This window comes from Carettochelys insculpta, chromosome 2 (assembly GCF_033958435.1).
Source record: "Carettochelys insculpta isolate YL-2023 chromosome 2, ASM3395843v1, whole genome shotgun sequence".
NCBI classification, from domain to species: Eukaryota; Metazoa; Chordata; order Testudines; family Carettochelyidae; genus Carettochelys; species Carettochelys insculpta.
The window spans coordinates 51,654,756-51,677,971 of NC_134138.1; the positions used below are offsets into that span (position 1 = coordinate 51,654,756).

Here is a 23,216-nt window from a genome sequence, read left to right on the forward strand (position 1 = left end):
ATCTAACATGCCTGTTCAGCTCACCATGACTTCTGGCAATTGAGGAAACTACTGGACCTGCGGTCAGCACCTTGTGGCTCCGGACCCCCTTGCCACTCTTTGGCTGCCTCCTTGTGATCTCCAGCCCGTGAGAAGACCCGCAGTACAGCGGGGTGCTTAAGCAGACTACCTGCCTGCTGTGGCCCCATGCCATTTGCACACGTCTCTGTGTGCCCCGACACTGTCCCCACCGCTCCCATGGGATAAGCCTGTAGGTGTGGGCAGAACATGGAAACCTGTTGCCCCTCTCCCCCCAAGGGGTACACAGAGACCTACCAGCAGCAGCTGGACACTTCTGGGAGCAGTTTGAGGCATGGCAGGTAACGAGCCTGCCTGAGCCCTGCTGCACCACCCACCAGGAGCTGCCTGTGGTAAGTACCTCGCAGCCAGAGCCTGGACCTCGGACCCCCTCCCATACACCAACCTTCTGCCCAGCCTGGAGCTGCCATCTCCTGCATCAAACACCCTCCCAGACCCCGCACCCTCTCCACTAATACTGTAGGAGTGTGCATCCCATGACAACTTATCAAAATTTGTGGCGTGCCCCTGCCCCCCCCGGCAAAAATGAATGCCTTTCCCTGGAGCAATATGTGCAGTGCCATTAGAGCTATCCAATGGTGAGATAACCAATAGCATAGAAGAAGCTCACGTGTTAGTAAGTCAGTCATTAATTAGCAAATGAGGAGGTGAAAACAAGCCTTCAGCAGCTGCACTGGTTACATTTGAGGGATGGACTCTACCTGAGAAAGTAACCTGAGGGTCTCAGATACTCAGAACCAAGCCATTAAGCTCCTGCTCCCCTAAGCAGCACGCCCTTTGAGCTGAGCACTTGGGCATTCACCCAGGAGAGAGTCAGGTGCTGCCCAGCTGAGTAGCAGAGAACCCACAGCCACTTGCAGTGGGCAGCACTTGTTTCTGTTGGTGCTGCACATGCCTTGATACACATAACAAAATTTACTCCACCCCCCAAATGGAATAAAGTAGAGGGAACACTGCCCCTCAGCTATAGTGAATGGTGGTTATCACAGTCCAACATATAGAAGGTGGACTAGCACAGTGGTTCTCAACCGGGGTACATGTACCCCCCCCCCCCGGCCGGGGGGGGGGGGGGGGCTACACAGAGCTCTTCCAGCAGGTACATTAACTGTGTTTCTCAACCCTTTTATGAATAAAAAAAATGGGACTTATTTTATGTTCATCTAATTTTTTATTTTTTCCTATTTTCACAATTATAAGTGCAAGAACAAATCTATTGCCTATAGGCATTTTTTCCCCCAACCAATCCCTTACTATTAAGTTGTTTAAATAAATGTGTTGCAATAGTAGGAAAAAAAATAGCATGTCTGAAAATTGTAGGTACTGGGGGTATTTATGTTTTTTTTTAAAAAGGGGTAGTTTATAAAAAAAAGGGTTGAGGAAACACGGTACTAGGGCAAGGCAAGCTGAAGAGATACAAAAGACAAAAATGGTTACTAATGTATCTTATGTGTGAGCTGTAAGGAGACTCCAAAATACTAAGTATCAGAGGGGTAGTCATATTAGCTTGTATCTGCAAAAAACAACAAGAAGTCCTGTGGCACCTTACAGACAAACAGATTTTTGGAGCATAAGCTTTCATGGGCAAAGACCCAACTTGTTGATGTATCTGACGGAGTAAGTCTTTGCTCAGGAAAGCTTATGCTCCAGAAAAATCTGTTTGTCTATAAGGTGCCACAGGACTTCTTGTTGTTTTTCCAAAATACCACATGAAGAAGAATCAGGCAATCAGCAGAGGAAAAAGGAAAAGAAAGTGATAAACATTGTGGAAGGAATAGCCAATGATGTACAAGCAATGAAAAATGAGAGGTTTATTACAATTATGATAATGATAAATTGTCCATCACAAACTAGGAAAAATCAGAAACAATGAAAATTATAACAAGGACAGGGAAAAATATCTATATATCAATAACTTGGCAATGGACCATATTCATGCTATTTTAAATTACATTATTGGTGAACAATGATTGTGATGGAAATATCAATCTTTCATTGGAATGCTCACAATCTGATAGCTCATACCGCAGAACTAAAAGAAAATATCCTGAAAATGAAAACTAAAACAGTTGTCATATGTATTCAAGAAACATGATTGGCTGAAAAACCTATATTTAAAGTTCCAGGTTCCAGCTCCCCCCCCTCCTCCCAGCATGGGCTGGGGCCTGAGTTGCTGAGACCCAGGGGTGGCGGGAGTGTGCAGTGGGCAGCGGGGCAGAGGTGCTGCTCCAGGGACAAGGGATCGCTCTCTACTATCCATAACATTTTCATCTCCAGCAACCTCCCCGTCCTACGACAGTTGGATATGGAAGAGTTTATAGTATTTCTTTCAGCATTTTTTTTCTCTTTTACTTATTTAGGGGATAGATGTTTAGTGCCTTTTGAAATGAAAACCATTTAACGTACCTACTCTGGTTCATGAAGCGACAGGTTTTGGTGTTTGTAGGCAAACACAGGAGTATTATGGAAAGCTGATGTGCTTATCCTTGAATATGCGTATACTGAAGTAGAATTTGCAGTCTTTTTTTCATCCCACTCAACAGCAAGCTGATCTGCCGGAGATTTAGCATTCCTGTAAAAACCACCATGTGAACTAATTTATCATCTGAAATGTCTCCATTGCAAAAACACATCTGTAGGTCCTCACATAAGATTTAACACAGATTTAACTTTTACTTTGCATTGTTTTCTTCGTGTAACTGAATTAAAAGTATCTGCTGGGATCCATTTGGGGATTATGGATTAAATATTTTTTGTTATAGTGGTTCATTTATAACATGAAAATGCTTGCCAGCCTACTTAAACTTTTTTTCTGAGAAAAAGAACAGACATTAATTGCTATATCATTCTTAAATTTATATTGTGGCTTTCTTCTTCCACCTAAGGTTTAGAAATCTAACTCTAGTAAATATGTGATTTGCATTGGATTCTTTCATTTGTCTTCTTGTTTCTCAAGATTCTTCTTTGCATTGGACAGATTTATTCCAAAAGGCTTGCAAAAGGGAACATTTTTATAATCACAATCACCAGCTAAATAAACAGCATTAATAAACAAAGTTAAAAGAATACTGTAGAAAAGGGACTGGTAAACACCCTTCACAGTGAAGGGGCTATTAAAATCAGCACAAAAATAATTAACATCAAACTGATGCATAGTGTAACTGTTGGTGCTTTAGTGTAACCAACCCCACACAATGAATTTTTGTCAATAGAAATGTTTCAAGTACGGAAATGTCTATTTGTCTTTAGCATCTGTCTGGTCCACTGGAGTGTCCAAGTCAGTCAGACAACAGTAGAACAGCAGCTGAACATATTTAGTTGTTGTGGCTGCAAGATAACAAAAAACATATAAATGAGAAAAGGTACATTTTTATCAGGGATACAGAGCTGTTGACAAGGAGGGGTTTGGTTGATAGAACTCCATCTACACAGCTTGCTTTATGGCAACTGACACTTCTGCTGGGAGAGCGATCACTCAAGCATATGCAAATAAGGCACGCCTCATTTGCATTTTCACATGTCCCTATTTGCATGACCCTGCAGATAGCAGCACACCATGTAGACGTAGCCATTATGTGTTGCATTTTAAACATTTCTGAGGGAACACATTTCTTATAGTTCTCTCATATTTTCTGATGAGGTTATCACAATTTATATTTAAAGGTGCTTGGCCATAGAGATGTACATATACTAATGTAAAACTACATTGCTTACCAGAGAGCCACTGAAGCCATTTAGGTTTCTTTTCAGATGGTAAATAGACTCCCAGATAATATGCAGGAATTCCAGAGAGAGCTATGCCAATTCCAATGAGGGAATTCACTGGGTCACTGTAGAGTGGAACCGCCACCAGGAAAATGGAGCATAAACAGTATACTATAGGAAAGAAGAGGCTGAGCTGCGGATACAAAAACATCAACCTAAATTAGAAGCAGGAACAAACAAACTCTTAAAATGCAGGACACCTTACAAACCATAGTGCTAATGAGGCAGACCTGTAAGGCTTGCTCTGCCTGAAAGAAGAAGACAAGCTTGAAAAAGGAAAGCTGCCTGCTTCAAGGAGGCGGTGAGGAAGAGGAGGGTTGCTTCACCTCCAAGCCTGCTAACCACAGAGAAACATCAGCAGAGAGGGAGCCACTGCCCACCAAACTGTACTAACCAGATGCACAGAAGGACCCCCACTCCCCCACAGCCCTGCCCTGAAGAAGATGAATTAGAGTTAGACCCTAATAAAAGACAACAGATCTATTAACAGACCAAGCCTAAAGATATCAATCTAGAAAGACAGGCTGAGAGACAGGCCACGTTTCCCCCCACTTGAAAGGACCTTTCTTTTGCCTCTTTTTTGATGTAATTCAGGGGCCCTTCATCTGCTACAAAGTGGGGAAAAAGGATACTATACATGATGTGAGGCAGAGCCAGGAGGAGACTGGGAGATCCCTGCTGCCTCCCAGATGTAAATGTATGTATGTGCATGTATTCTTTTACCAGAACTACACAAACTCAGCTCCAGATGACATTTATGAAAGATCCACAACCATGGTAAAAGCAGAGCAAAGACAATGAGCTCTGCCATGTAGGGAATTTTTTCCTCTGAAGTTTCTAATGCAGAATTTTCTCATTTGCATGTCAGAACTTGAATGAACCAGTTTGACTTTCAAGAGTGTAGTTGAGTTTGCAGAGTTGGCAGTTAGAGCAGAGATTAAAAAAAAAAGCAAAAAATCTGATATGGAAATAACTGTAAAACTGATGGAGAATCCCATAATAAACTTATTCACAGAGTCATTCTAAAAATAGAACTTTGATACCTTGTCACTGTTCTCAAGAATGGTATTTCAAAATCTCATGTGATCAGCTGGTTGTAATTTATGAGAGAGAGAGGGTTTTAGTATAAATATTATTTCTATGTAAACAAAATGTAAACTGAAGAAAACAATCCACTGTGAGAGCACAGAATTCCATGCAAAAATACGATGAGGTCAGCTAAATAAGCAAAGAGTAACAGAAATTCATAAATTACCATCCACAGTCAGCTTAGCTAAACTCTCTGGATGCAGTATTGAATGTAGGCTATGTCAAAATTCCCATTGATTTTAATAGGGCTTCTCTCATCTCTTCTGTCTGTTATCTAGAATTTGTAAATGAAGTGTGAAGACAATAAGGTTTATCAAGACATGGTAAAGTGCAGAATCGAATAGTTCATTTTTACAGCTTGAAGATCTATTGGCTGCAGCAGACTCATCAGCCGCTTGTGTTTTTTCAGTCTGATACCCAAAAGAAAACAAAGCTGGTTGGTCAAAAAACAGCAAGATAAGGATTGGACAAAATTTCCCCCTGTTGGTTGTTGTTGTGACACTGGGTTTTTATTGTGGCTGCTGTTGTTTTTTACATTTAAAATTTGAAACAAAGGTCCTGTCAAACTTAAAATGTAAAAAAAAAATGACTGGCTTTGTAGGATTAGAAAGCTTTCTAGTGCATGCATTTAATGCTGAATTTCCATACGAGTTCTGTTTATGTGGTGAATCCTTGGATAGGAACCAAAACACTACACTCTTTAAAACGGCAGACAAAAACTGATGCTGGTAAGGATTGTACAGGGCACAATCAAAGTCTTTGGAAAAGCTCATAAAGGTTATTTGTTTGGATTTTACATAAATTCATTTGTCTGACTGAATGCTACTTGGTAACACTTTTTTGCATTGGAAAGTTCTGCATTAGAAACTTAAAGAGAAAACATTCCCTACAGCTACGTCTACACTAGCACACTACGTTGAAGTAGCCTATTTCAACGTGAGAACATCCAAATAGGCTACTTTGACGTGTATCATCTACACGTCCTCCAGGGCTGGTGCCATCGATGTTCAACGTCGAAGTAGTGACAGAGAATGTCTAAAGGAGCCGCCCCGGAAGGAAATGCGGAGCGTCCACACAGACAAGTGCTCCCCTTCGAAATAAGGGGCCAGCAAAGCCCCAGGCCGCTCTGTGAAAGGGCTTCTCCCAGACACACTCACATGCACAGCACAAGATCCAAAGAGCCGACAACCAGTTGCAGACCCCGTGCATGCAGCATGGACCCCCAGCTGCAGCAGCAGCAACAGCAGCAGCAGCAGCAGCAGCCGCCAGAAGCCCTGGGCTAAGGGCTGCTAAACATGGCACCCATAGAGCCCTGCAGGGGCTGGACAGAGCGTCTCTCAACCCCTCAGATGGCCGCCATGGAGGACCCCGCTATTTCAAAGTAGCAGGATGGGGATTGTCTACACATGCCCTACTTCGACATTGAACGTCAAAGTAGGGCACTATTCCCATCTTTGGATAGAAATAGTGATTTCAATGTTTTGCCACCTAACATCGATTTCAACATCAAAATAGCTCACGGCATGTGTAGATGCGACGTGTACTATTTTGACGTTGTTCCAGCTACTTCGATGTAGCCGGGTAGTGTAGACGCACCCTACGTGGCAGAGCTCATTTTCATTGCTCTGCTATTACCACAGTTCTGGATCTTTCATAAATGTCAGCTGGAGCGAAGTTTGTATAGTCCTGGTAAAAGAATACAAGAGTGTATAGGTCATCCCTATCTGGTGGGACAAAGTAATACACCTCTTTCACCCGCTGCCATACGTGTCATGGATGGCAGGGTACACAGGAATGAAGGAAAGAAAAAATAAAAGTACTAGTCCTACAAAAGAAAGATTGCTGGAACTATTGTCTGGCAGCTCAGAATTCCCCAAAATAAAGGAAATGTCATCAAACCTGAATATCAGATTGTGAGGGAGCCCCAGATATCCTGTAACTGTAGCAATGTAGCGATCTAACTATGAGAAAAAAATAACTGCACAAAAATACAGGTCTATCCAAATATACAAAATGGGCTAAAGAAGCTGGACAATTTCACTGCAAAAATGAAGGAAGTTTCAAGTTGCTCAGAAGCAAAAATGAGTCACAAAAACCAACAAATGTCAATTTTTATACTATATATAGCAAAAATGCTGTAATAGTTATCCTTCGGAAAGCTGGAATACACTTTGCTCCTTAACTTGCAACAGCATATATTTAAAGGACTTTTATGACTAAAAACAGCATATAAGGGAATTGCTGACACATTCTTAGTAGAAATACTGTAATGTATATACAAACATGCAGTGACAGAATATTATGCTTTATTTTCTTCTGAAATATACTTACTTTAATAGGCCGTGGCCTATCAGGCTGAGTATGTCTCAGGTAGATTAATCCTGCAACAGACAGTCCAACAAACAGCCAGTAGTTGAAGCTGTAGTAATTAATGAGGACAAAGACATCTTCCACAAGAAGGTAAATCAAGGTCATTAAACCCTACAAATATAAAAGGGGAAGGGGAAAGGACTTTTAAGTAAAAAATAGTTTTTTATGGAACAGCAATGTACTATATAGTAAATACACATTAAAAGTCTGATTTTTAGTGGTGTTGAGCTTCTAACTGAAGTCAAGGCAAGCTGTATTCTATGAACCTCTAGGAAATTTGGACATACAGTGGTGGACAGCCCTCAGACGGCGGGTCTACACTACCAGGGAAGGGCAAATTAAGGTATGCAATTTCTGCTACATTAATTATGTAGCTAAAGTCAACGTGCCAATCTATTGCTTCCTCTACCCTGTTCCCAGGCCCACCTCTAGTCCTCTAGTCAGGAGGTCGCGGCCTGCATTCTGCCTGGGTGCCAACAGTTTAGGGGGTTGAGGTGTCACTGAGATTACATCTACACAGGTAAAAAAGATGTTTGGCCTCAGGCTACAGGTGTGGAGGGCCCTGGAGTTTAGAACAGGAAAATCTACTCAGCAATTGTTACTTTTCACCCCCCACAATGCGAACTTAAGTCTGCTGACCCAGGACAGCTGTGCTGGCCAGAAAGAAAATGAATTCAAATTGCTGGGCTTCCTGTTTCCTATTTCTTGCACACCTGGAGAGCAGCGGAGATGAAAGCGGCCAGAACAGACACATTTGGGGCATTGTGGGATACCTCTGGATGCCAATAAAAATGATTTAAAGTAACACTGTTTCCACACTAGCATTAATCTGACCTTGTAAATTCAAACTTGGCATTACAATGCACCGGAGGGATGGGGTGAGAAAGTTGACCTTAGTGCCCTTTAAAATTGACCTAATGGTATTTGCAGGGAAGACAGTCACATTGTAAAATCGACTTAACTGCCTTAAAATTGACTTTATGCTCTAGTGTCGACATAGCCCTAGCGTGTATTTCGATACACAGTTTTGTGACCATTCAAATCCACACAAAGACTTAGACTATGTACACCTTACAGCTTATGTTGGTATTAGTTATGTCCGGTGTGTAGATAAGCCACCTCCTTGAGTGGTGTAAGTTACACCAACCTAAGCACTGGTTCAGAGAGGAGAGCTGCTCTGGCCTACACAGCTATCGCTGCTTGCAGGAGCTGGAGTTTGGTGGGAAGCCCTCTCCAGCTGGCTTAGAGCATGTGCACTAACAGGTCTGCAGTGGCCCAGCTGCATTAGTGGCCACTGTGGTGTAGCCATGGGCCTTAGAACAACAGCTCTCTATGCTGCTATGCATTTTAAACCTCTATTTTTCCAAGCTGAGGGAGAATGCACAGACTAGTTAATGCTAAATCCTGCATAAACTGGGGACACTGCAACTGAGATTCTAACTGGTTTTAAAAATGATTCAGATAACCCTCTAAAGAAGATTTTATGACTAGTTGGGGTTGACTATTCCTACCTTGGAGGCTTAATCTTGATTCACACTAAGGCCACTTATTGTAAATCAGAATCAGGCCACGTGCACTTAACTATTTAAAAAAAAAAAAAGCAATCAAAAAAAACCACACCACCCTATTAAGTTCACTAACTGTTATGGTGAAATGTTCCCAGTGGAGACAGGCCTGGAGAAATTGCATATAAAGGGGAAACTTAACACTTTACCAGGCTGCACAGTCCTAAAAGAGCGAGGTAAAAAGAGGGGAATTACTGTTACTTACACTAAAGAAAATAGCAGGGACTGGCGTGAAACACTTTATATGAATCAAACTCAGGCTGTCAGGAAGGTGTCCCTCTCTGGCTCCAACATAAAAAAGCCTAACACGAAAGGAAAAAAAAGTCTAATTAGCCAAACAGAATCCTTCTGCTTTGCCACGAAAGTAGAACCAATTATCTTACTTCGTTTTGGCTGTTGCTGTAAACATTTATGAAGAAAAATGCTTTTCTGTTATAAGTGCCATTTGTTTGTCCACCACGACTTTTCACTGAATAATAAACAGCACTAGAGTATCTGCCAGGGCATAAAAATGTTTCCATGATTTGACTGGATGTGACAAATGCAGATCAGACTGCTAGACAATGAGAAGACTGCACTGCGCTGTGTCCTATTTTCATTAGTCCTTCTTTTGAGAATTGCTATAATAAAATCTATGCTACTGACAGTAGTAATTCACTGCAAGCATATGTTAATCATAGCACCAGTGCACATTGTATTAAATATTATTGACATAATTTCCTGAAGCCTGAAATGTACTGAATTATATTGTAGGTTCCTATAATGTGAAATGTCCCCACCAGGACTAACAAAGCCATCACTGTTAATGTGAATTCCTTTTATTTGCTAAAGCTAGCTCCTTCTTCAAATAGTGGTTCGGCTGAAGTACCTTCATCCCTCACTATACGAGCACAGTTCGTTCCCAGATTTCTGCTTGTAGATGAAAACTCATAAGAGGGACACAGAATTACCATTTAATACACATTAAAATCTCTGATTCGTTCCAAATGCTTGTAACTCAGCCAAGGAGTGGCAGCATGTGGCGCTTCCTTTGAAAGGTAAGTAAACCTTGGGTTTGAGGGGGGTTATGGAGGTTAAAGGCTGGGCGCAATTTGGGGCCATGAATGGGAGGGAGGGTTAAAACCTGGTGGTGGGTTAGATCCATGGCGGAGGCGGGTGGTGGGGGTTAAGACTGCGGCGGCTTGGGTGTGTGTGGGGGTTTCAGGCTGTGGGTTGGGTATATAGGGCAGGGGGTTTCAGGCTTCTGTGGGTTGGGGCTGTGGGGCGGGCGGATGGGCAGGTTCAGGCTGCAGCAGATTGGGGTTGCAGGGAGGGCGGGTGGTTCAGGGTGCAGTTGGTTAGGGCTGCGAGGTGGCCGGGGGGTTCAGACTGCAGTGGGCTGGGGCCACAGGGGGTGGGGTAAGGCTCATATTAGAAGGAAGTTCTTCACTCATTTAGGCTGGGTCTACACATGCCCCTTCCTTTCGAAAGGGGCGTGTTAATGAGTGGGTTTGAAAGATGTAAATGTGGCACTGCAATGAATATGCAGCACCTCATTAGCATAATGGCATCCACAGTGATTCGAAAGTGTGGCTTTTCGAATCACTTGCGGCTCGTGGAGATGGGACCTTCCGAAAGGAACCCCCCAATTTTCAAAACCCTTCTTCCTATCTGGTGTTAGGAAGAAGGGCTTTTGAAAACTGGGGGGGGTCCTTTCAGAAGGTCCTGTCTCTACAGGCGGCATGTGATTCAAAAAGCCGCACTTTTGAATCGCCGCAGCCACCATTATGCTAATGAGGTGCTGTGTATTCACTGCAGTGCCTCATTAGCATCTTTCGAACCCACTCATTAACATGCCCCTTTCGAAAGGAAGGGGCACATGTAGACTCAGCCATAGTGAACAAAGGTAGGTATGTGTGTCCCTTGTTTTAGTGAGTATTCGTAAGTAAAGTACTCACATAATGAGGGACAAGTGTATTTAAAATTGTTTTGTCATTTGCCTATGGGTTTGCCATCTTGTTTTTTGTTTAAACAAGGAACTCTCCATTTTGAACAGGCTTCTTCTTCCTTGTCCAGAGGAAAGGTGGGAAGATGGAGAAAAGAGGAGGAAGGTGTTGCTAGGCAACAGTAGGTTCTAAATAGAGAGTGCCCAGGGTGCTCTGGGCTCTCTTCCTCTTGCCTGTCCACCGAGAGGGTACAGTGAGTGCTGCTCCCCTGGGTGACAGAACTTCTCAAGAGACTGCTCATTGACTTGGAGTGACGGTTTGCTGCGTTAGTGGGGGTAGCATCACAAGACATATCTACTCACTGGGCAGCATACCCGCAGCCATAGATCACCTTAATTAGACAGGGTCGATACACACGCTGACGGAAAGGGCACGGGTGGGTACCTAGTTAGGATGCAGCCTGAGCTCCTGTTGCTCTTCAGCCATCCCTGATTTCCATCATCTGGACAGAAATCTACAGACTGGCTTTTCCTGTGGTGAGCTAAGGTAGAAGGCAAACATCTCTTTGTTTTTCTCTGCTGTGCATGTTTGGCTGCTTGTGTGAGTTCACCAGTTACCAGATCCAGTTACTCCATCCTTCCCCAGTCCTTTTTACTTTCCCTATCCCATAGTTAATGAAGTACACTTTTGTTATAACTCTGTGTGAACTCCTCCGTTGAATACTCTGATAGACAGGTGAAAGGGAAAAGCTCAGCAGAGGTTTAGTGGATCTCTTGGAGTCACTTTCTCTTTCACCAGACTACTTAGAGGAGGGGCAATTTGACAGTAAAAAAGTATACAGTTCAGTCCAATCCTTTACACTGATTTATTTTTGAAGGAGCCATACCTGGATCCAGCCCTTTGCATAGGGTGGAGAAGCTCCATGCATTCTTTTAGATTCTAAGCACTTTAGGACAGGGATAGTAACAGAGAGATAGCTGTGTTAGTCTATACAGTCACGTACCATTCCTTTGCACAGCCCTAGCACAAAGGGGCAGCATTTGACCTTGTTTGCCTCTTGTCACTAGAACAATGTTTAAACAAACAAACAATTAAATAATAATGACACAGTGAGAGGGACAATGTGAGACTCAAACAAGCCACACTAGAATGCGCCTGAGCTCTTTTCCTGAATTAGGTTCTTTCATAGCTGCAGACACCCAAGGTCAGACCCTCAGTACTGTAGCTGCAGCTTAGTGTTGAAGGTTTGGTTTTCTTCAAAAGTCTCAAGTATATACCTGTTCACAGACAGTATACAACTATGTTAAACCCTTAGCTATACAATAGGAACTGTTGGAATTGAAATAAAATGCTTACTAATCCAAAATATTGAAAACTTTATTTAGCTGCAGATTAGCTTGCAGCTATAGCTAGCTTGTTTACCAGATTTGTGAGGGCACTGTTGCACCACACAAATGAATAATAACCCTACACTAAACCTGCACAGTCTGAATTATTTTACTTTGGCATTACAGAAACCATGTGTTCTGGGACTACATGACATATTGGACAAAGATAGCGCTGAATGATGCCCTTATATCTTTGGATTGTGGCATTCCTTCAGGTTTGGGAACATATTCCTACTCCTTAACATATTCAGCCACATGGCAACAGTATCACCCTTTCAAATCTGTTTAATAGGATCCATATCAAAAGTATGGTGAGAGTGATGATGTATTTCTATGGAAGTTCAATTCTGGCTTGACTGAAAGGCAAAAAAAAAATCGTAAATGGTCCTTGTATTTGTGTTAAAACAGTTTTAATTTTATTTATTATTTGTTACCAACAGGAAATGTTATTGGATCAGTTTCAAACATTGTGATAAAGCAATATCCATCATGAGAATTTTTTTTGTCAGAGGAAAGATATGGAAGAGTACGGATGTTCTTCAGAGTAACGTGAACGAAATTTGATCATAAATGGGCTCTAAGATATCATCTGCATCCTACTCATGCTATTTTTCATGGAAATCCAGAGGTGGGCTCAGAGATCACTTTATTTATTCAGATTTTACCCTATCAGCTCTCTGTGCCAAAGAGATTTCCCTTGAGCTTTACACAGAAGTGTAAAGCCACGGACCTAAGTGGTCTACAGTCATAGGGCCACACTGCAGAATGTACCCACTGTACAGCAAATGAGGCTGTGCGGAGTTGTACTGCTGCAGCCCGGGAGTCTGGAAAACTTGTGCCAAGACACAAGCATATCTCAGACAATGTCTCCAAAGGCTCCCCACTGGGAAGGAGTAGTGAATCTGCCGTGTCCCTCACTAGCAAGGGCAGTACGCACAATGGACAATTTTATAAGCCCTCCTCCCTATCATTCTTCACTCCTTTTGGGTCATTTAGCAATGGATTTGAAAGCAGCCATCCTTCTACAAAAGAACTTAAAAAGCTGAGTACAGAGGGAGGCAGTTGAACTGGAGTTTATTTCCAAGTTCAATACCATCAATTTAGGATTGAATAAGATCTTAATTGGTTAACAGGCTAAAAAGGCAATTTCCCTTCTCTTAATTGTCACTTCTCCACAAAAAAACGCTGTAAATGAGACACATCCACGTTGACTTGATTAGAGTGATTAGTACTGAGTCTATACTTGACAAGTATTTCTTTGGTTGCTCCTATATAGATCCCTGCCTCTGTAACTTCCTCTCCAACTCAGCTGATGAAGTGGGTTTTACCAATGAAAGCTTATAGCATAATACATCCTTTAGTCTCTAAGGTGCCACACAACTCCTTATTGTTTTTTGCAAATACAGAATAACACAGCTATCCCTCTGAGTCCTTTTGAATAGTATTAATAGGCAACACTCTTTGTGAACCTGGACTGAAGCTTGTGTCAGTTATGCATGGGAGTCCTTGTACCCTCCCTTCCTAGACCTGTCACATCTAGACCCTACCATTTTTGTAGCAAGTCCCAGCGAAGTTAGACCAAAGTTATGGAAACTCAGCAGTCACTCCTGTGAACATTCGATTGCTACAATTAGACTACATTCTGCACATAATGGAGTGCATTACTTTACCCTACAATACTAAACACCTAAAATTGAGATAGCCACACATCCTTAACTTCAGCAAGTCCCATTGTAATAGATCATTAAATGATGCCACTTACTACTTGCCCTTTGACTACTGCCTGACGTTTGATGTTTCATACCTGGAAGATGAAATAAGTGATGAGTTTAATCCACCATAACAAGACATGGCCACTGCAATGGGAATTATCCACTTAGCAAAGCTAAGGGTTTCATTGCCAAATGTCTGCAATAGAAAAGAAAGTGCATGAGGCTAATTACATTAAATATGTCATTCCAGCTTTGCAAAACAGTCAGTCAACTTGATCAGCCCAAGCATAGATCTCCTAGCCCATGATGATAATGAAAATTACTCCCTGTGGTTGGGTGACTGGAATTTTAAATAGTAACAGAGAGATAGCCGTGCTAGTCTACATATTATCAAAACAAAAAAACAGTCCAGTAGCACTTTAAAGACTAACAAAATAATTTATAAAGCTTATCACCTAATAAATTATTTTGTTAGTCTTTAAAGTGCTACTGGACTGCTTTTTTGTTTTGATGGAATTTTAAAGGCTGATAAATGTTCAGATGAATCCTATATTTGCCTTAAAACAAAAAATAGATTTTTGTTAATTTCTATACATTGATTTTGAAGTAGTGTTTGCCATGCAGAGAAAGACGTATACATCTATTGTTGAAGTGTGTCAATAGCTATAGACTTTATATGTTGTCTAATATGTTGACTGTAGCTGAATTTTGAGTGTGTAAAATGCTGATAATAGATCAAGCAGCACTTAGCAAAAAATTGTCTCAAAATTATTTCTGTGAATGTGGAGTGCTCAGTAAACAACACTGAATATCATGGACTAGAACTACAGCAATGTTCTTCCCAAACCTACCCAGACTTTCTACTTCTTATTCTCCATGTTTCTTTAAAACATTGGCAGAATCAATATTCACGGAGATAATAAAATAGTTTAACAAGCACCATTTTACAAGGAGATATGCTTTATGTCTAAGTCATCACAAAGTACTGGTTTTACTACACAGGAGCAAGTACTTATTGTTATTAAATTTACATGCACAGACACATACAGTTGTAATTGCTTGGTAAAGAAACTGGGTATAGAGGGAATTAGGAGAAACTTTTGCATAACATTAAAAACATACTGTAAGCATGGGCAATTTGTTCAAATTTCACACAACTTACCACTGCCACCGCATCACTGTTTAGGAGAGCTGGCATGTCCAACACTACATAGTATGCTACGTTAGTCAGCAAGTAAATAATGCTCACAATAGGCATTGAAATTGCAATTGAGAGGGGTAGATTCCTACAAAGACAGATAAAATGGTATTGCATGGTATGGTTAGGTCAACATAAGCCACCTTGACTTGACTTAGCCATGGAAATGTCTTTACTTAAATTTGGCTCCTGCTGACATATGTGCCTCTTAATGTTGATTTAGGCTCTGGCTACACACCTGCTTATGCTGTTATAACTTACGCTGCTCAGAAGTGCAATCAAAGTATCCTTGGAGTGAAATAAGTTACAGCAATATAAGTGCTGGTGTGGACAGTGTTAAAGTTGGTGGGAGAAGCTATCCCTCTGTACCACTCCAAGCTCTCCTGTTTAGACATGATATGTAAAGTAACCTCTCTGAGTAGTGTACAGTCACCATCAGTGAAATTAGGTTGATGCAGCATCAGAGCTAGGCTACACTACAGGGGGGCATCGATCTAAGTTACTCAACTTCAGCTACGTGAATAATGTACCTGAAGTCAACATACTTACATTGACTTACTGTAATGTCTTCACTGCAGTACATTGACGGGAGATGCTCTCCCATTGACCTCCCTTGCACTTCTCATTCCAGTGGACTACTGAAGTGGACATCAGCATGATTGGTAGTCAGCTTAGCAGGTCTTTGTTACATCTCCCATGGTATGAATCGCTACACCTTGTCAGTCTAGACGACAATGAAGACATACCCTCTGTGCAGCTGTTGCGTTGCGTACATTGACTGTTACTGGCTTTGAGGAGACACCCCTCAGAGGCCCATACTGACAATACAATTGATATAAGCACTCCTCATGATATGCACCATCCGCACATATGAATGCAAGAGTGATTTAATAACTGCTGTATCTATATGCAGAGGTAAAATACGTCACCATAATTCTGGAATGTAGACATGACTTCAGAGAATCACAGCTAAATACAAGGGGGAGCAGACTGTTTCGCATAAGTAGTTAACACATATTTCAAGAGACCATTAATGGTGAAGTGCCCTGTCAACGCCCCTCCAGGCACCAGGGAGGCAAGGAAGATGTTGGTTTCCACTAAAATCAATGTTGACGCCGAAATCCAGCATTGTGTGAGCTGTGCAATGCCTGAGACAAAAGGTCTTTGAGAACCGGGACATCTATCCCAAGACAAAGCTCCTTGTATACCATGCAGTGGTTGTTCCAACGCTACTATATGCATGTGACACCTGGACAACATACAAGCACCATTTGAAGGGATTTGAACAATTTCATCAAAACTGCCTCAGAAGAATCCTAAATATCTCTTGGGAGAACAGGTGCATGAACACTAGCGTCCTGGAAGAGTCGAACATGACCAGCATTGAATCCTTTATCCTTCATCAACAACTTCATTGTCTGGTCACGTGGTTAGGATGTCTGATCAGCGCCTCCCAAAACAGATGATATTTTTCCAAGTTGGAGGAAGGACAGAGGAGCGTTGGGGGCCAGCAGAAGCGTTATAAAGACATGCTGAAGGCACACGTGAAAAAATGCAGCTTCGGTGTCAACACTTGTGAGAACCTTGCCCAAGACCGTCCCCAGTGGATAATAGTAATCCATGAGGAGGTGGTGCAATTTGAGAGGTCCCACTGCAGTGCACATGAGGAGAGGCAGAGAAGAAGAAAGGAACATCAAAAACTGCTCAGCCTCTCCACCAGCTACCAACACGTGCGAACAGGGCTGATCAGCCAACAACAGACTCACAAATAGGAGGGTGGCTTGAAGATTTCCTACTCATTATCAAGTGACTGCTAAGAAGGTTGGGGAAGGAGCTGGTGGGAAAGTTGTTAGTGGGTTGTAGATTTTTGTAATAAGCCATAGATCCAGTATCTCTGTTCAACAAATGATAGTATCTGACGAAGTTAGGAATTTAAGCCCCAGGCTCGTCTTTTGAGAGCGTTGTACAGTTTCCTTTGGGAACAAGGACTGAAAGGTCAGATGGAGAGTGACTGCTTTTGAAAAGTGTTCACCCACAGGTGATAAGGTGTTTTGTCTTTTATTATTCGAGAGCTTAATGGTTGTCTAACACTCTAAGAAAGACAGAGAACTTTACTGGGGACCCAGGTCAGGATAAGATCATTCCTGACCTAAAGATTTCACCTGATACATAAAGGCAGCTGGCTAGAGTCAGAACTCACAAGTAACTAGATTTTTTGAGAAACAGTATTAGCTTTGCATTTTCTCTTTTGTTTAACTTGATCTGACTGTTTTCTTAGAAGCACTTAAATCCCAATGTTTTGCTTTATAATCTTTTGTTTATAATCAAGCCCAGTGTAAATTGTTATTACCTGAGGAGGGCTGCCACGGTGCACATCTCTCTTTCATCAATAAAGGGGGCTAACCTAAAGAACCCTCCCTGTGTAAATCTTTTACACAGAGAGAGAAATGGATTTATTTGGGGTTTTGATCTTTTCTGGAAAAGGCACTGGTATGTGCCACTCTGGAATACCTACCCATGGTGGACTGCCATTTATGTTACTCAAAGATTCCTGGTGCTTATGTGTAGTGCCAATGCAAGAAGCCAAGTACAGTAAACTCCTTCATATCCAGCAGTTCTGGGACCGAGAGGTTGCCAGATATTCAAATATTCTGGATAATGGAGGGGTATGCCTAGCAATGCATAATACTAAAGAAAAATGGGGTTAGCTATTAAGAAACAAACAAAAATATATACAGAGTACTTGATTTATCAACAACACCAGCATTGTACACCGTAAACTTGTACTGTTTTTGCTGTATTTATTTGTATTTACTTTCACTATACTGTACTTATGGAAAATGGAAGTAAAATTTACCGATGGTTAGAATGCTGGTTATTTGAGAGTTCTGGATAATAGAATTCCAGATATGTAAGAGTTTACTGTCTGTTCGTGCAGGAGCAATACACTAACTCTGGTGGCTCATGTTGACTAGAGTTGGTAGTGGAGACATGTTTCTCATGTCTTCCATGTCTCAATTTGCTTTTATTTATTTATTTATTTTTAAACTAGACTATGTTTATGGTACAAGTTAGAGTGGCACAATAATATGGACATTTACTGAAGCAACGGAAGGGGATTTTCCTCTGCTGAGTGCAATTGAACCAAACTGTAAACCTCATGTATCATGGAAATCACTTCAAGCCAGGGGCACTGCAGCCCCTTCTGTGCTCCTACTTCCAGCACACACATACAAGACATGATATTTTTCACAGCTGGAAGGATATAGCTAGACTGATCTAAGTTTTAGGTGGAGAGGAGGCCTTTGGAAATAAACTTGTGCCCGGAACATGAGTGTAACTCTTTTCTCTCCTTTTTGCCCCAGTTTATTGTTATTGTTGATCTTGGCTCATTTTCTCAATAGTAAAATACAGCCCTGACTGATCTCCAGCCCTCGCTGGCATCTCAAAGGGCCTGTGAAAGGTAAGTCCCCAATCCTATTCACTGTCAGTGGAAGTTGGGTGCCCAATTCCTTAGGAAAATCCCACACTAAAGAGTAAAGTAATTAATAATTTCACATATAGAGCTACTGATTCTTTGCTATAATAAATCTGAAGCAATAAAGGGAAGCCACAAAGGGGTATGATGTTTAGTAGATCTTTTCCAAAGCAAAAGATTTTTTTTATGGATAATAGGTTGGTTAATTTCAAAATGAGGGGACCCCGCTGAATTCAGCCAGTGGGTCATCTAGTCATACTCTTCTTTGGGGGATTTGAAATTATGCATGTGGTAGTCACTTACATACCTTTCAGGATTTTGTATCTCCTCAGTGACATAATTCAGGGTATCCCATCCAGAGTAGGAAAAGAGGGCTGAATACAGAGCAAGTGCCATACATCCTATATCAGTTGTTGAACCTTGAAATGGATCTTTAAGGTTTTCTGTTTCTCCTATGTAAATATTATAAAGTCATTATAGGTCATGTGGAAATGTTTTTCTATGTTACATACTTCAAGTATTTACACTACAAGCCGAGGGTCTCAGCTAAACAAATGAAACAAGAGCTATTGTTCTCAGACTACAACAAAACCTTTTAAGATATCTATATATCTTCATAGTATTGGAGATGAAAAAGCTTAGTATGAGACTTTATTAGAAAATTTCACAATGAGCCATATAGAACTATGCAGGTGTGTCTACACTAGGAACTAACTTCAAAGTTAACTCCAAAGTTAGGCACTACATCTAAATAGCCAGCAGAGAGTCTACACACATTTTCCCTGACTTCGAAGTCTTAACTCCCTTCCCGGGAATAGAGTAGTGCCCTACTTTGAAGTTTAACTTCAAAGCAGGGTGTGTGTAGATGCTCAGCTTCGAAGTTGCTTACTTCAAAGTAAGCAACTTTGAAGTTATTTTTGTCGTGTAGACGCAGCCTACATGTAAGTAATCTTCGCCCATACTGGTTATTTGTATATTATGGGACACGTTCTGTCTGCTTTCACAAAGCACAGTTCAGTGGAAACATCCACAACCTCCATTAGAAGCCCAGAGGGCATTAGAAGGAGAATGTGACAGATGATTAGGGTGACCAGTGGATATAATGGGACTCAGGAGGATAGAGAACAATTCCTGGATCCTCTGACTTGATGTGTGATTGACGTCACTGAATATGTGTGCCTCAGTTTCCCCATTTATAAGACAGGAATAATTATAGTTACTTTCTTTTTTTAAAGCACGTTGAATTCTGTGAATAACCTTTTCTATAAAAGCATAATATTGTCATTGTTTTAGAAGTTTACAATTTCTTTGTGCATGTATCAATGTGAAATCTGATACGACGTAATTCTAAATATTTAGAGAGATCAGTGTAGGTTTCTTTTTGTGTCTAGTATGAAAAGAACTCCTGGGATCAAGGTTCTCATTAGCATGCTTAAGAAATGCAGATTTTTTTTTTAATCTGAGAAATTTTTTTTTTTTTTTTTAATCATGGAAACAAGGATCCCTCGTTATGAGCAAAGGGAAACTTTCTCTACACAGTTACCCTGGATAGTAAGGTAATTGAATTTGGGGAATTCATGTGACCAATAGCTAAAATTTGCAATTATTAATGTTTCACCTTTGTAACAAAATCTCTTGTCAGTGACTAAATAATAAAATCCATCTATATTCCATGAAGAGAGACAGAAGATGTGGGTCTGTGCTGACAAAGAGAGATACCTCTGACTTTAGCAGTAGTGAAGACAGGGCTGAGAAAACTTACCTTCTAAAACCATCATGTTTTCAAAATAACAGATATTGTAATATACTAATTTCATATAAAAATAAACACTGACTATATCATGAATGCTGAAGGTGGGGAGAAACAGGACATGACATGACATTCCCTATAAAGTAACTGCAAAGTGAAAGACTGCTGACCTGTTCACGAAGGCTGCATATAGACTCAGTCCAGCTGCCGGCAGCATGATGCAAATGAGGCTTCACAAAATTGCAAAGGGCTGCTCATTTGCATATTCACAGCAGAAAACAGGCTGTGTAGACATAGGTCTGCCAGCAAAAAGCCCCTCTGTCACCAGCCCCTTATCCCTGAAAAAAAATCAGGGTTGTTGACAGAGGGGTTGTTTTTGCTGGCAGAACCACATTTATACAGCTTGTTTTCTGCTGTGACTATGCAAATGAGCAGCCATTTGCAATTTTATGAGCCCTCATTTGCATCATTCTGCCAGCAGCTGGACTGAATCTAGATGCAGCTCAAATGTCTACACTGCAATTTGCAGTGTCCAAACTAGGAGTCCAAGTCAGATGACTCTGGTCAGCCATAGATCTTTTATTGCAGTTTAGATCAAGCTGAAGTTCCATGCAGGGCTACATAGCTGTAATCTCTTTTCTAGGAGGTTAAGAGCCCTTCCTCAGTGCATAATTTTTCATATGAAAAATGCTGGGGATTCTGATACTTCTGTTAGATTTTTGACTGTCAAATACAGTTCATTTTTAAAAAAAAATATATAAACTGAAATGCATTCTTACCTTTACTAATTTTATAAAGACCCACCGATATTATCAGGATGAGGGCCATAACTTTTGCATATGTGAACAAATTTTGTACTGTGGTCCCCCACTTCACATTGACACAGTTAATAAATGTTAAGGTACCTATTGAGAATAGAATACACATAAGATGAGTGCTTTCTTAAATTGTACACTGCTCAAGAATTAAAACGTAAGTTACAAGTACAGAAAAACTCTTTCAGCCATTCAGAATTATCTAGACCTTTACTGAAAGCAATAAACATTTATTCTTAAAAATTAACATGATAATTTCTGAGTCAATTTTTATTTTTAAATAGAAATAAAAGCTTATTCACTGTATGATGCCTGCCATTTCCTGGTAATAAACAGTAAGAAAGAGGAGTCAGCAGATGATGTAAGACATTCTTCATTGAAATCAACGGGAGAACACAGGATTTTTAATTTCGATTTAGCACCAATCATGGCTGACATCTCATTGATCTCAGCAAGGTTACCCTTACCCACATAAAGAAGGCAAGATTATTATTAATTATTAATTTATTTGTTTATTTGAATTACAATAGTGCCTAAAATCCACAATGGAGATTAATGTTCCATTGTGATTGGATCTGAGACAATCTCTGACTCAAAGAGTTTGCAGTTTCAATAGACAAAGGATGGAAGAACAAAAACCTATATTCCACACAAGAGAATTGAGATACAGAGCTTAAGTGGCTTTTCCAAGGTTGCATAGGAAAGCCTATAGCACAGTTGGGATATGAACCCAAATCACCGTAGTCCTCCTTCTGGTTACAAGGTCAATTTCTGGTTCTTCACTTTGCGTTTGGTGTTCTCACATTGACCTGGATGGAGCATTTTCACCCAAATATGTTCTTTTGTCAAAGCCAAAACACTCCAGGGTGCAGGTTGAGGAGGAGCAATGAGAAAAACTCTGCAGTCTGGTGGTTAGAGTACAGGCCTGGAATCAGTGAGGTGGTGGTAGGTTCAGTGACTAATTAGCTCATCCATTTAGTTCATCTTGTCAATGCTGTATTTTCCACTGCAGCGCATTCTGCGATTCTCTGTTCATCCAGTTATAAGTGTCTCAAGCAGTGGGGCAGTCTTCATTTCCTTTGAGACACACTTCACAATGTAACAGATCTCAGTTAAGCCATTTTCCTGATGCTCACCTTGAATTTACAGAGTGAAGTTAAAACCAAACTACAAAATGGAAATACTTTCCCCTTGGGATCAGACTGCACGCTGACTTCTGTAACCATATGGGCCATGCTTGGAATATGTGAAATTTTTCCTGAGATTTAATCTAAAACTACAGCATAGCTCTCTGATTCAAGGAACTGGTAAGAATAGTAAGACAATGGAACACGCTACCCAGGGAGGTTGTGGAATCTCCTTTGGTGGGTATTTTCAAAGGGAGGCTGAATAGCCATCTGTCTTGGCTGGTTTACTTAAGAAATTCTGCATCTTGGGAGGGAGTCAAACCAGATGACCCCTAAAGTCCTGTGAAGGTGCAAGTCAACAAAATATTTCATCCTTAAAACTCAGGAAGGAAAAACCTGCTGAACCAGCATTCAGAAATCATTTACTTTTACAAGCTGTTAGCTTCCCAGGTCTATTAGAAATCAAGTGTGCTGGAGAAAGGTCACCACTGCCCACTTCTTACTGGCCAGGTTACTAATATGTGCATATGAGGGAATAAACAGCTCCACTAAAAGCGGGAGAGTAATTTTCTTCCTCCTCCTATCAGGGAACAGTGTGTGACTCTGCGTCAGACTTCACTGTCTGGGCTGCTTCTGTCCCTGACTCAGAGCAGATTGTAACTAAAAATCACTTACTTGGATCGCCACCAAGCCCTGGGCCTCTGCTGTTGAAAACAGCTAAACAGTGTGGTTGTAGATTTTGTTCTGAGAAATGAGACCGATTTTTGTCAAACTCTGTCCCTGTCAGTTTAGTTATACAAGTTGAAACCTGGTGAGCTGCTAAGATACTCTGTCAATTGCCATGTCTGCAGCACGAGAAGCTCAGACAGTGGAGAGGACTCTGCCAGCATGTGCTGCCCCCAAGAAAACACATGGTACATGCCCTAGAAAAGGTAACATACAATTCAGCACAGCAAAAT

General features: G+C 41.1%; 1 protein-coding gene across 4 annotated transcripts in view; it reads right to left on the reverse strand.

Moving 5' to 3' along the window:
* Nucleotides 1-1,823: 1,823 nt before the first annotated feature.
* Nucleotides 1,824-23,216, reverse strand: part of LOC142009233 (Y+L amino acid transporter 2-like) — a 36,542-nt gene continuing 15,149 nt past the window's right edge. For 2 of the 4 annotated variants that reach the window (XM_074986980.1, XM_074986979.1), the window contains exons 3-10: nt 21,095-21,220; nt 18,873-19,017; nt 15,052-15,175; nt 13,982-14,085; nt 9,070-9,166; nt 7,261-7,410; nt 3,790-3,973; nt 1,824-3,402 (exon numbers count right to left, since the gene is read on the reverse strand). In XM_074986980.1, the coding sequence (XP_074843081.1) occupies nt 3,311-3,402; nt 3,790-3,973; nt 7,261-7,410; nt 9,070-9,166; nt 13,982-14,085; nt 15,052-15,175; nt 18,873-19,017; nt 21,095-21,220 (1,022 nt within the window). In that variant the 3' untranslated portion in view covers nt 1,824-3,310. The remainder of the gene's footprint in view (nt 3,403-3,789; nt 3,974-7,260; nt 7,411-9,069; nt 9,167-13,981; nt 14,086-15,051; nt 15,176-18,872; nt 19,018-21,094; nt 21,221-23,216) is intronic. The other 2 variants (XM_074986978.1, XM_074986981.1) reach the window with 2 other exon arrangements.